We start from the raw sequence: 14,288 nt of genomic DNA, 5'->3' as shown, positions 1-14,288 counted from the left end.
TAATATGTATAGTTATAAAAAATTAGCTATGTATAATATAGTATGTACATCTTAGATTGAAAATCCTAGACCCGCCACTCTTTCTGTAGGATATCATAAATTCTATAACTAAAGTGCACAGCTAAATTGCTAAGTTATTAATACAAATCGGCACTGTGTGCTACTTTATTACATCTTCTAGTAAGATAAAGCAGAGGGATGCCCACGGCTTAGGCTCATTCTAATTCGGATCCAACGCGCAGAGCCAGAGCAACCCAGCCCAGCACAAGCCCAGCCCAAGCTGAGGAAACCGGCTGGCTCGCGGCCGCCCGCCGAGCCGCTCCGCCCCGTCCGACTCGAACCATAAAGGACCCGGACTCGAGCCCGGGTCCGGACCCAACTAATCAAACCCTAGCTTGCTCGCTCGCTCGCCGGCTCGCCCTCCTCCTCCGCCTCCTCGGCTCCTCCGTCCCCACCGCTCCCTCCACCTACAAGGGCGGCTCGGCTCCCGCTCCTCGCCGGCGCCGCTGCCTCCCCACGGATTGGCTCGCGCCTCGCCTCCCAATCAGTCGTCAGGTACCCGCCCGCCTCCGCCACTCCTCTTCTCCCGCTACCTCCCTTCGTCCCCGCGATCTGTTGGGTTCAGCGCCGCAAGCACGAGAGGAAGCCGAAATCTTTTCGCAACTTTGCCGCGCTCAAGTAACACCACTGGAACGGTCATCATCACCGGGCCCATAGATGATTACTGATCCCAACTTCTGGATGTTAATGAAAGGGTTTGACTAGCTGAAGGTTACAGATTCTGTGGATGATGAAGCCCTGTTTCAGCCTTGCTGTTAGGTTGGTGTGGGGGGAACCCTATCAATCTAAAAAAAGGATGATGAAGGATCCCGATTCTCTAATACACTTCCATTTTTCTTAGTCTTTGCTTTTGCACAAATGCTTAGGCGTACGATTTGACAACAACCCAAGCTTGCCACAGAATTAAACAGTGCAATCCACGTCTGATTCAACGCATATCATGCATTCTAATTCTAAAAAGTTGCACTGATTGTAAATGATGCACAATCTGCGAATCACCTGTCCAAGAATTTACCAAATTAGTTATGTTATATGTGCATGATGTCTTGATTATTCTCGTCAAATGTGTCAATCGTCATGGTGTGGTGCTGACATTTTCCTTGCGATCGCGACAGATTGATATGGGGAACACAACTCTCACTGACATGACTCTCCTGCCCGGTGTAGAGCCGATGGCGGAAGTGGCCGCCTCCTCCTCCCCGGGCCAGGAGACCAAGGTCAAGAAGACGACCATGAAGTCCCTCTACCTCAAGTTCTTCGAGACTGCTCCCGATGGCAAGTCCCGCATCTGCAGGCTCTGCAGGAAGAGCTACTTCATGACCACCGCAACTGGTAAGTGATAACAAGGTTTCACTTAAATGCTGTTCTCTATGACTGAATTCATTGTTGTTCACAGCGTTTATAAGCTTTCAACTCTATGACTGAATTCATTGTTGTTCATAGTTGCGCCTGAGTGCCTCTTTTGCGTGAGAGAATGAGAGGTGATGTCAGGTGTGGAAAACTGTTTTATATGGCATAGGCGGGGTTTCTGACATTTGCAGGATTCACTTTAGGTCACTTGAGTTGCCAAAAGATCACTCAAGAACATTCATCCATCTATTGTTTCTTGAAAAACATATTGGCCAAGAAAACATTTGTAGTTTATATGATAAAGCGTCAAAGTGAATTTTATAGTTACTGGTTGCCATCAATGGGTAATTTGTGCGTATACGCTCTTCTGCTTTTCCAAGAATCAATTGTTTGTTGACGATATTTGACAAAGCGTTACTTGTTACCCAGTGAACTGTGGACATCCACTAATATGCTTCATGGTTGTGTTCAGGGAATCTGGGAAAGCATCTTAATAACCGCCATCCTGGTTATCACCAACTTCCTGAGGGCATCAGCTTCACTGCCCAGAGTACCATACAGGCCAGCATGTTTGCTAGAAACAAGAAACCTCATGTTCCAGTGCGAGCTCGGGCCCAAGCTCAGCCTCAAGTTCAAGCTCAATCCCAAGTTCAAGTTCAAGCTCAAGCTCAAGCTAAAGTTCATGCTCAACCTAAGACGAAACCGACGATGGATATTGATCATGTCAACTGGTTACTTCTTAGGTGGCTGATCAGCTCCTCCCTTCCACCTTCCATCATGGAAGATAATACACTTATCGACAGTTGCAAGTACCTGAGCACGTCTGTCAGGCTTTGGCCAAAAGAAAAGGTTCAAGAAATTATCCTTGAAGTGTTCAGAAGTATGAAGGAGGATGTTAAGGCATCCCTGCAGTGTATCAATTCTCGGCTTTCTGTTACTCTTGACTTTTGGACTTCTTGCGAGCAAATTGTATACATATCTGTGAAGTGCCATTGGATTGATGAAAACTGGATCTCGCAGAAAGTTCTACTTGACGTTTGCCGTGTTCCATACCCATGCACTGGCTCCGAGATTTTGCAAGTTCTAATGAATGTCTTGCTGGCATTTAACATTGATTCAAAAATTCTTGCTTGCACACACAATAACAGCGAGCATGCAATAAATGCTTGTCATGAGCTCAGACAGGAGCTTGAGTCCCGTACCCTCCCCTTCTGTTACATCCCCTGTGCTGCTCGGACACTCAAGGTTATCATTGAAGATGGCCTGGAAAATGTCAGACCAATTTTGTCCAAGATCCGTGAGTTTATTCTTGAAACCAATTCAAACCAGGAGATGATGGAGGATTTTAAGCACTGGGCCGAAGTTTATCAAGAAGGCTCATGGAAACTCCCCTTCGACTATTCATCGAATTGGAATGGTGATTATAGTATGCTTGATGTAGTAAAGAAGGTACTTCACAGTCCATTTGTGTACATTTTTCATTATGGTTGGTCTTCTGTAGTTTTACGATTCAGTCTTTTTTTAACCGTTTTCCTTTAGGCCCCTAACGCAATGGATAACACCATCAAGAAGGTTGAAGAGATCTTTGGACCAAGGAATTGGGTTCTGAGTACAGCAGAGAAGTCAGTAATCGATTCTTTGCACTCGTACCTTGAGCCTTTCTATAAAACCACCACCAACCTCTGTAATTGCAAACTTCCAACTGTTGGGCTGATCTTCTTCTTCATGGACCATGTCTTTGAGTTGATCAATGTGTGCCATGATAGCAGCCACCAAGAATGGCTCAAGAACATTGCCAGTGACATGTCCAAGGCAGCTCAAAGCTTCACATCTCAAGCTTACAACATGTACACCTTCACAGCTGCAATTCTTGATCCGAGGATCAAGGGAGAGCTTATCCCTGAAACCCTGAACTCCGCGAGAAACTTGGAAGATGCAAGGAACAATTTTGTCAGGGACTACAGCAGCACCTTCCAAGTTGTTGGAAATGGCCATATCACTCAGGACACCACAGAGGATGCGGGTGCATTCTCCTTTGCTGAAGAGATTGTTCGTAAGCGGCGTCGAGTGAGCATGAGTAATGCTGCTGATGAGCTCTCTCAGTATCTTGCAGAGCCCCCTGCGCCTATTTCCACTGATGCTCTTGAATGGTGGCGGGGGCATTCCTCCCGCTACCCACGGCTCTCTTTGATGGCCCGAGATTTTTTGGCGATTCAGGGGACCTCATTGGATCCTGAAGAATTGTTCACAAGCAAAGGGGACAACATCCAAAAGCAGCAGTACTGCCTTCCTCTTAGTAGCATGCAGGCTACAATGTGCATAAAATCATGGATGCAAAGTGGGTATCAGTTCAATTTTCAGTCAACCACCATAGATTTCGAGAGATTGGTCGAATCTGCTACTGCTCCTGATGATATTGATGGTTCTCTTCATAACTAAATGGTCAGCAGCTAAGGATGCTAGAATAGTATCTTTGGTTTCTGTTATTTATTTTTTTCTGTTTTGTTTTAGATGCTCATGTAAATAGTTCTTTGAACATGTGAATGTTGGATTCTAGTGGTCTCTTGCAAAATCCCAGACTGAGAATCATGGCAAGCAGCTTGTGCTTGCATAATTAAGACAGTTCAGAATCATGAATTCAATGTAATTGTGAACAACCCTGCACCTGCAGACTGTGTTTGTTTCTCGTGAAGATGCCATGCCTTAACACCAAAAGGCAATTCTTCTATCATTATGTGACCAGGGGATTAATTCGTCTAATTTCGATGTTTATATTTGCTGGTATACTCCTGTAGTTCTATACCTTTAGCTGCCGTAGCACAATCTGATGCTTTTGTCAGTTCACTTCAATTTTCAATATTGCTGTGTTAGCACTGCAGTGTGTGCTCAAACTAGTAGTAGTTCGACCAGTGATGCGCCATAGAATAGAGTCCAGTCCAAAACAATTGGTGATGATGCATTTGTTTTGTAAATTCTTTTGAGTCATTTTGCAGATCATTTGCTACCCCAATGCCCCAATACTTATGCCGCAGGAAAAGATGGGCATCTGAGTAAAAAGACAAAAGACATGGCATGCTCACAAGTATGTGCATTAAATTCTTGTGATTTTCACAATTGTTTTCTGTTGCAATCTGCAAAGAAAGGAGAAAGGAAATTGAACTTTGGGAGGCAAGTAGTGCTCCTCACGTCCTTTTTTAGTTTAATCCAATTTTTAATGACAAGGAATGCATTGAATTCGTACCCTTGGTGGTTTTAGTTTAAGAGTTGTGGTCAAGAATCACATGGGGTTGAAAGTGAGAAATGAGAAAACAATACAATACTAGATGGTGTGGAAGAATCCGTAGATTTTACTCTTGCTGGAATGATGTCTCAAAGAATAGTGCCATGCTCACATAGGCGCACATGGCACGCCCCATGTTTACTGATTCCTTTTGGATTCAGTATTATCACATTAGGCGTATAAACCTCAAAAGCACAAGATTTTGAGAAGGGACTTTTTCGAAGATGAAGGCATCAAGAATAATCTTATTGTTTGCGCACATCACACCAGTTTCCAAAACTGATCTTTCAATATCTATATCCAGGGATTCATGGTTTCACGCATATCTTGATCTTGATTTGTTTTGACTTTTAAAATGTGCAGTCCCATTGTCAACAGTTAAAGTAATGAAGTTCCCACATGATCTACTTCTGACGGGACTTTGGTTTTGATTCACAGGGGCGGATCCAGCAAGGGTGGAGGAAGAAAAGGAGGGAGAGGAGGTGGGAAGAGGAAGAAGGACTGAGCTCTCCCTAAACTTCGTCTCTGCGTCTGCCACTAGTTTTGAAGGATTAATAGCTAGAAGCTCGTAGATCTTATGACCACACTGTTATTTTCTCCCTCCCTTTTACAAAAAATAGGACTGCTTATGTGCTTTAGCCACCATTTGCATGGCACAGCTAAGATCTCCCTTTTCCTGGCCATTATCTCATTAATTAGAGATTATAGTAGCATCTCAACAACATTGTTTATCGTACCCCTATTAATGAGGATGTAAATGACAGTCAGTTCCACATGTCTAGCATCTAATGTGTTATCATGCGTGTGATGGTCAGCTATAGTTTTTCCGGGAACATCATTCCCTAAAATACATCTCATTTATCATCCCACTTTCCGGACGGGAGCTTCTCTTCAATTTTTGCTGTCATGTTTCTCTGTTCAGTACTGAAGGAAAATTTGTTCTTCATTCAACATTTTGATTATTTTGGACCAGCTTCTATGTGGTTGAGAAAGGGGGAAAAAGATTGTGCAAATTGCATGGCTCTCTGCATTTCTGGGTTTTCGCCTTTTTTTCTGAAATAATGCCAGGAGGCAGGAGTTGTGGCGCTCAGTGTAAGGGGATGGTTTGCACCCGGGTACGAGCTTGTTTCCCCTTTTTTTTGTTTCAAATTCTTACGTTCTTTTTTATCGAATTCTAATGCGATTTTCTTTATAAAGTGGCAAATAATTTTCTTTACTTGTCATTTCTTTGTAATGCGATTTAATCCACAAATGAGATGGTTTTAATTGTTTCTTCCCTTAACACAAGCATAGCCCCACTCTACTGAACACCATTGTGTCATTAGCATCTTAGATTTAGCAATTTGCCGTAATTTTTCTCAAAAATATAGCACACCTAACCAATGGTCCCATTTTCCAAATAAGAGTTGGTATTTAACTTTTGCTGATAATATGTTGAATCAGTTCTCAAGAAAAAGGAAGGTGTTATTCATCACTGAGCATCAGCGGCATCATCGTCCTATAATAATCATGCACAAATTGCCATTCCAGTTGCATTACAAAATTGTTTGACTTGGAGAAAAAAACAATTACCTGGATGATCCCCCCTTATCAATGTTTGTAAGAAAAAAAACACTAGTGGCAGAATACATGGTCTTGTAATATATCTTGTCCCCTAATTAAGACATCAGACAAGCAGCCGTGCTGCTGTGTCAGGGAACCTGAGCCGGGACTGAAAGTTGAAGAGGATGCCTGGGCGCCGAAGGCGGGAAGGCATATACATATCCGAAGCAGAGAAATCAAGGTGGATACGGAAGCGGGCTCGTCGGATGGGCCGCGGAGAAGCAAGCGCGTCGTGAAGGCTAACACGAGACTGACCGGGTTAGATTGGTTGGAAAGGAAATTTTACTGAGACCCGGTGTTACCGAAATCTCTCTTATATATGTCACATATTTTTTTTCTCTTAGTTATACGTGATAGCTGTTATATCAGAGAAGTACGGTATAGATCAGAATCTTATAAAAGATTTTTTAGTGAAGGGTCTCATAAAATTTCTTTTTGATTGGTTGTAGGCCGCGAATGGAAACTATATACAGAGAACTCGAGAGAGAGCGAGAGTTAACTACTGGCTGTAATCACTGTTACCGTCTAATATACCTCTGCTCTCCCTCCCATCCTCCTGAGCCTTCTTCTTCTTCCTCAAGTCGATACCTCTTTCTCTCTTCCGATCCAATCGAGAGCTCACGCCAGCGCGTCTTGCTAACATGCTGAGTTCAGTTCGTGCAGACCAGGTAGAGATCAATCGAGATCTCCGTGTGTAAAGAATCGTTATTTCCAATGTCATGCATGCATGCTTCTCCAACCGCCCAAGTGAAAGATAATGCCCTAAACAATGAAGCATTTTGGCACATCTCAGGAAGCTTCCCTTCTCGTCAGTTCACTCAGTTGTGATTTAGAATGATATATATGCTTCGGTAAAAAAAAAGCTAACTAAATCGCACAAGATCATGAGAAGTAAATTATTTTAATTATATATTATTTGTTCATTTCTGCGGTGCCGAGAGTTTTCCTGTTTTCCCTTTTCATCTGAAAGTGTGATTCATCCGGAATATATAACAAGGCGGCAGATATAAACTAGAAGTATAAGCGTGTATATATATAATTAAAGATGACTATTTGATGCGTCACACATGGTGAAAGTGCTTGGCTGTATCTATTTAGCATCATATTCGTTTACGGTTCATTAATTGGATCGTGGTTTACAGTAAGCACACGATCGAATTTCCAGTGATCAAAACTTTTTTTTTTAACAATGAGTGTTCAGAACTTTCAGGTGTTAATAATCTAGCCAAGCGATAAGCTGACAAATACGTACATCCTTGATTATCAAGGGGAGGAAATAATTCAGAAAATTGTGATACTATCAAACGAAAACGTTTCTGAGCAACAAAAGAAGAAGAAATGATCTTGTAAAAAGAGTGAAAAGAAACAAGGTCCATATATGACTGAATTCCAAGGCTAAACTCCAAGCAACTTAGCCATCACTTTCTTCAGAGCTTGTGCTCAACTACTTTGTTTGCTGTTCTGTTCTTCGCCAGAGATACATGCATGGACCTCCTAACATCTTCGCCATTTTAGCCTTCTAACAATTAAAACGAGTGCATGCATGCGCTCATTTGTTAGGGTACTGCTGGGATGACAAGATGGCGTCAAAGGCGTCCTTCACTTGAGAGAGCTCTGGTGCCTTCCCTCCTTGTGCAGGCCAGAACTCATCAGTAGCCAAGACCTGAATGCATGCATGCGTCAAACAGACATGTATGCATCAGACAAACTTTCCAAGAGCTAACAATATAGAGATTAGACTAGAATAAGTTGAATTGACATAGTCGCAATCTATCGGTCGCCACGTACCTTTACTTGCAGCTGGAGGAACTTGACATAGGTGATTGCCTTCTCTAGCATGGTGACCAAGTCCACCTATACACAAGTCATATTTATCCAAATTAACAACTATAAACCAACTTAATTAACACACGAATTAAAGCAAGAATAATACACGGAAACTACAAGATCGAGCTAACTGTCGATGGAATGTAGTACGTACGTACCTTGGTGCCATTGGGCACGAGATCTTGCAGGACTTTGAGCCTCTCGGCGATCCGCTCTCTTCGGACCTACACATGCACGCATGGACATGTACCTTGATGATGAGTTCGATCAAAACGATAATTCTGTGTTGTTGCACAGGAATAATATCTATAATTTTCAAGAATAAGCTGGAGAGAAAGTGTTACTGCACCGTACCTTTGCAGCGGCGCTTTGAGGGTCCTTGGTGGGAGCAGGAGCTGGAGCACCCTTGGCCTTGCTCTTCCTGCCGCCTCCGCTGCCGCTACACTGCTTCTTCCCCGCTGCAGCTTGCGCCTGATCACCATCCTGCACGTACAACAATATCATGTTACTCACTTTAATTCAGCGCTCAATTCATGTCAACTTGATGCAATCCTTACGATAAACCATGCACCTATGCATGCATCTTAACTGGGAGATCGATGAACTACCAGTAGTTAATTACCGGGCGTGCACGCTTCTGCGCTGCCTTGACAGGTGGCTGGACGGTGCCCAGCTCCTGGATGTCTAGGCCGGCATCATCAGCCGAGCTTCCTGGGCTCACGAGCCCGAACTTGCAGGCGGATCCGTAGTGCCGCTGCGCCGGATGGTCGACCGTGGCTGAGGCCGCGTCCATCCACAGCGCGCACTCGTCGTCGCCTCCGACGCCTGCGCCATGAGAGAGGTGCCGCCCGCCGCTGCCGGCCTGCTCAAAGCTGAGCACCGACGAGTTGGAGCTAGAGCTGGCGCTCGAGCCGCCGGAAGCACCGTAGCCGGTCCAGCCGTAGTAGTCGGCCGAGCCGCACCCGCCTTTGTAGTTGTCGTCGAAGGCGAGCTGCAGGGGCAGGGCAGCGCCGGCGTCGACGTCATGGTCACCGTTCACGACGACGCCGTGGTAGCCGAAGAGCTCAAGGGATATGGAGGAGGGCTCGTCGTCGTACCTAACCGGCCGGAACTGCGGCGGCTCCCTTGGCGTCGCAGTGGCGCGCTTGCTGCCTGCCTGATGAGCCATCTAATTACTCGACTGCTTAATTGTCTAGCTGCTAGCTTGCACTGTGTGTCACTGTCTACGTACGTTTGAAGTAGTGTGTTGATGTTTGGGAGATGATCAATGGGCAAGTAGCTAGGGTTTCTGTTCTTGGTAGCTAGCTAGCTAGCTTAACTCTGTCAATGCATGAAGCGTCTAGGCGCTACTTATATAGTAGAGACCGGGATAGATTCTTAAGCTGATACGTAGTAACATAGTAGCTAGGTGCTACTAGTTACTAGTATGTGAGCTCAAGACAGCAAGTTACTCTTCCGAGGTCTTGAGTTGGCATGGCCAGGTAAATACGCAAGGGAAAATTCCGTAAGTAATGTGTACGTACTTTTTTATCTCTCAATACGTGCATTTGTATTGAGATTCGTATTGAAGAATACTTTAAAAAATATAAAGTATGTGAGAATAAATAAATAAGAGAGATAGACAGTCAAGATAGAAGATGAGTACACATGATATTGCAGGGTTACATTTCCTAAGTAAATACTATGTTAGCTACGAGGACGACAATGGTGGAAGGAATGACGCATGCATGCTGCTAATTAGGGTTACAAACAAGTATATATATAATTATCTCTTCTGAAGTTCTGATCACCTGATTAAGGCAAATAGTAGTAATTAGTGGCAAGCTATAGAACCGCCGCGCCATACGGGTGCCCCCATGTTGAGAGAGAGAATAGTTTTACAGTCCTTCACAACGCTCCTCTCCACGTGGCATTGAAGGCCGGCTATTTTTTACGATAAAGATGCACATAATTTGTACACATCATACGTACCCTCTACATATATACATGTATACACGTCTTAACCATAGATTGAAGAGCCCAGACTCTTAATGTGCAAGCACACACATCTTATTAAACACACACGCATATACGTATCTTAGTCAAGCTAGACCCAAGCGCGAGTGCGAGAGTCGAGCTCCCAACCCGGAAGCTTGCAGCCATCAAACGCACCACCGAGCTTGTCGGCCAGTTCGTGCTTGCGTACATTACATTAATCAAACAAGGTAGAGTAAGGAGGAACTGAGAACTTGCTAAACTAGGTGACGCATGACAACCTTCTTCTTCTTCTTTCCTTTTCATATCTTTTTTAAGCTGTATGTGGCGTGTCTGACGCCAGTGCACGCATGCTTTTTTTTTTTTTTTGAAGTATTGCAAGTAGCTAGCTAGAAACAAGCAGAGAAAACATCCGCGGCTTCCATTCCCACAGATAAGCCCATGTGCATGCAACAGATACACGAAAAATCTGCATACGTAGAATGAAGCTTTCAATCGTTCGATAGGGATCGATTACCGTTCAGTGTATACCAGAATGTTGTAGCTTGTAGCTGTTAATAATTTGCTCGAGCAATAAGGTAACAAATACATACACGCTTGTAGAATGAAGCTCCAATCACTCGATAGGGGTCGATTACCGTTCGTATACCAAAACGTTCGAGCTTGTATTGTACTAGTATATGGCGCGAAAATGGCTACAGAATTGATGGTATGCACGTATAGGCAAGCCAGTGCACAAGCTATTATCCTAGTTTAACCCAGAGCTGATCTAGTCACTACACTAGACAATTACCAATCCAATGAATAATGGTTGCAAAAAGAAGGGCATCCCGTGCCAACTTGACAAACCAACCATGCATGATCCACCCGTGCTCATCGTTCTTGATCTGCATTATATTGTTAACAAGTACTGGTTGATTGCCTGATTAGTACAGTCGCCGACCTGCATCCAGTTGAATTGGAACACTGATAGTACACTGGACGGCTACATTACCCAAGTTATCTCTTTTTTTTCCGAAGGAGAGAGCTTTATTAAGGATTAAGTAACCAAATTACAAGAGATACCCAACAAACTCATTAGCAACTAAAGCTCTCACAAACTCTAGGACACTAGAAAAGGACACACAACTCTGACTTGTCATAATCGCTAACTGCGCAAGCTCCACAGAGCAGTCCATGCCCTTGTTCCATAGCTCACCACCGTGGCACAATCAGATTCCAGGAGAAACCTACGATCCAGTCATCTCTGAGCCAACTAGGTTCCCTCTAAATAGGTCATAGCTTATGCTTTCTCAGCATCCCTACAGTGGAACAACACACGCCATGCTATTAGCTTAGGCAGCCTTCATAGTCCCGGATAATGATGCCCACAGCCACATAACTGTTTCGGTCATTGAACGCACCATCCACATTGACTTTGAAAGTACCCATACTAGGAGGAACCTAATTCTTTTCTCTATCGACCTTGCAACCTACACAACTCTTGTGTCCTACCTGCAAACGACATAGCTTACCCTTCTCATCTGCACTTGAGCTCTGTTGTCGGACTTGACACAGAGAGTCCATATAGCGGCACAGGAAATTGACGGAGCCCTCAATGGAGAACGTCCCCTGTCTGCAGAACACTATTGCGGACACCCCACACACGCCATATAAGCATAAAGAAATTGGCAAGGAGCTTCTCAGGGAATTTATATACAATCATTAACAACCAATCACGGGCAAAAATCCAAAATTAGACAACATATGCGACCGTATTTGCCGAAATAGATAACATATCATCATATTTACAATTTTAGCATCCATATTCGGTACCTCATTTATCGAAAATTGACTTTCGGTACACCGTACGTCGAAAAAGCCATATTCGGCATCTCGTGTGCCGAATATGGTCGGGCCCCGGTTGCCACCCCTTTGATGCTGTCATTTTATGCCGGGAAGTGCTGCATCACATAACACTTAGTGTTTGTTATTTTATACCGGGACCGGCTGCGTCACGTAACGTCCGCCGATAGAGACAGAAAGAGCCGTGTTGTCATTTCATGTTTGAAGCTTTGTTATGTAGTCACTTCGTGTCTAAAGATATAGAGTCAGGATAGAGGTGTTGTCATTTTATACTTAAAGCTCTGATCACTTCTTGTCTAAATGCTGAGTCAAAATATAGGTATGAACATATGTCATGGTTTGAGTCTAAGCACATTAATGTTAGAAATTGCCAATTATCGATAAAATTAGAAAGTATTTGCTAATTTAAATGTACAATTCAAAATTCTTAATTCATCATGTAGTCTCAAAGGCTGTAAGCAGCCTTAAAATGTAGTAGTGTAATATTCCCCCTTGTATCATTGATCTTAAGATGCATAATACATAGCTGTTGATTATCTAGATTATTTCAAGATGACGGTCGAAAGTGGGAAAGTAAACTAGTGAAAGAATGCCAGTTGTGCCAGTCCATGCTATCATGGTAAGATAATTATCGTCGTCGAGGTGGTGATTGAAAGTTGTGAGGATAGGTAGAAACAAATCCATCATAATCTTCAGGGCCCTCAATGTCCTACAGAGATGGAGGCCTCAGAAGGAGGGGTCGTTGTGGCATGAAATCATTGTCCCCGTCGTCATCTTGATCTATCATGGTAGGAGCACGTCCTATTTTCTTATTGGTCGTACGCCATGTTGATGTGGTGCGTGAACGTCCTCTTGCAGTGTTCTTTAAACCTTCTCCTGTATTGCTACCGGAACGTCGAGGCATTGGTGGCATAAAATCATCGTCCCCATCAGCCTTGTCATTTTCTTGTTTAATAATAGAGGGCGCCCTTATACCTCTTAGGTTCGCTAATCTTCGTCGTCTTCTACGCGAACCAGACATCACACCCCCGTCGAAGAGCATATACATCACCAAAAAGTTTGGAATTTCTTTGTTGATCAATTCAGCGTCTTCCGGGAACGCTTAACGCAAAAGAGGAGCATTTGAATCAATGAAAAAAAGATAAGCATGGTGACCAAATAGAACATGACGAACTTGGATGTGGGATACATAATGTTCGGGCAACATCGTCATTCTTCTTTGCCTCATAAAGAAACCTAGCATAGAATGATGATCGGCTAGTTTGCACACCTTGAGATACATTTGACGTCGCTCATGCAAGAGGACCCTAAGATCGTCGGTGGTTACATATTGAAGCGGAGTGGTTAATACGGAATAGAAGGGTCTTGCATGCAATTTGGACACGACTTGAATTAGGTTGTTCTCATTGAAGGGATCATCCTTCACTTTCACGCACAACCTGCAATGAGACATTTAATGCCATATCGATCATTGTAGGTGCCCATGAAAAGTTTGTACTAGAAGATCCGACCATAGATTTATTACTCTTTAACTACAATGTTTTGGCTTTGTACCAAAGAAAGAATCCCAAATTATTTAAGAAACATTAAATATCATAATTAATATATAACAATACTTAATAAATAAGTAATAAATAAAGTTATGTGTCATAATTATTTGATAAACATTAAATAAATTAAAAATAATTACATTAACAATACAGTGAATAAGACATAATAGAGATGACTACAACAATAAAATGAATAATACAAGTGCCATGAATAAGTACAAGTGCACTGTCGACTCAACAACGACGACGCCGCACGCAATCCCCAGAAGTGTAAGTGTTTGGCGGATGTGTGGCCCTCATCCCAGCGACATGCGTTGGCCCTGCCACGTGTGCCCTTGCTCATCATCGTCCTGCCCTGTTGGACCCCCATCGAACGTGTATCCAGAACCACTAACTCGGCCCTATATGTACCATAATGAAGGATCCTCATACGGAAGTATGGATATTTGTAGTACGTGCTCTGATGGAGTCCGGTGTGCCGAAGTCTCACTATACTGGTACAACTGCGAACCCCCAGGTGCATTTGGATATTAGGGGTACTGGTCATTTAAAAGCTCGGCAAAGCTACCGGCATGCATTGCAGCAACCCAATCAAAATCATGTGGGCCGCTCCAGTTCGGCATCTGCTGCGTAGAGTCAATGACATCCTCATGATGAGTCGATATTACAGGTGTAGGTGTCATCGTAGTCCGAGGAGGTTGTGTCCACTACGGGGGTTGCGAACCCGGTGTACACTGCTCGGGCTCATGAGCCTTCGTGCACTCAGCTTCAGCACCGGAACATGACACATGATGCTCCGC

The 14,288-nt window shown here is 43.7% G+C and overlaps 2 protein-coding genes across 3 annotated transcripts; one reads left to right on the top strand and one right to left on the bottom strand.

Annotated features, from left to right (window-relative positions):
- Positions 1-390: 390 nt before the first annotated feature.
- On the top strand, positions 391-4,136 carry LOC133907025 (putative AC transposase). 2 transcript variants are annotated; one of them, XM_062349110.1, is made up of 4 exons: positions 391-555; positions 1,228-1,392; positions 1,883-2,859; positions 2,950-4,136. In XM_062349110.1, the coding sequence occupies exons 2-4, from the start codon at positions 1,233-1,235 to the stop codon at positions 3,847-3,849; spliced, it is 2,037 nt and encodes a 678-aa protein (XP_062205094.1). In that variant the 5' UTR covers positions 391-555; positions 1,228-1,232; the 3' UTR covers positions 3,850-4,136. The 2 variants fall into 2 exon arrangements, with proteins under 2 accessions (XP_062205094.1, XP_062205024.1); XM_062349040.1 differs by having other exon boundaries at positions 1,176-1,392.
- Positions 4,137-7,782: 3,646 nt separating this feature from the next.
- Positions 7,783-9,287, bottom strand: LOC133930848 (uncharacterized). The gene is made up of 5 exons (XM_062377615.1): positions 8,742-9,287; positions 8,474-8,602; positions 8,278-8,343; positions 8,081-8,146; positions 7,783-7,955 (listed from the first exon to the last, which is right to left on the bottom strand). The coding sequence occupies exons 1-5, from the start codon at positions 9,285-9,287 to the stop codon at positions 7,842-7,844; spliced, it is 921 nt and encodes a 306-aa protein (XP_062233599.1). The 3' UTR covers positions 7,783-7,841.
- Between the last annotated feature and the right edge of the window lie 5,001 nt (positions 9,288-14,288).

This window comes from Phragmites australis, chromosome 1 (genome assembly GCF_958298935.1).
Source record: "Phragmites australis chromosome 1, lpPhrAust1.1, whole genome shotgun sequence".
NCBI classification, from domain to species: domain Eukaryota; kingdom Viridiplantae; phylum Streptophyta; class Magnoliopsida; order Poales; family Poaceae; genus Phragmites; species Phragmites australis.
Note: the sequence above shows the minus strand (reverse complement) of the source record. Positions and strands in the feature narration are given on the sequence as shown.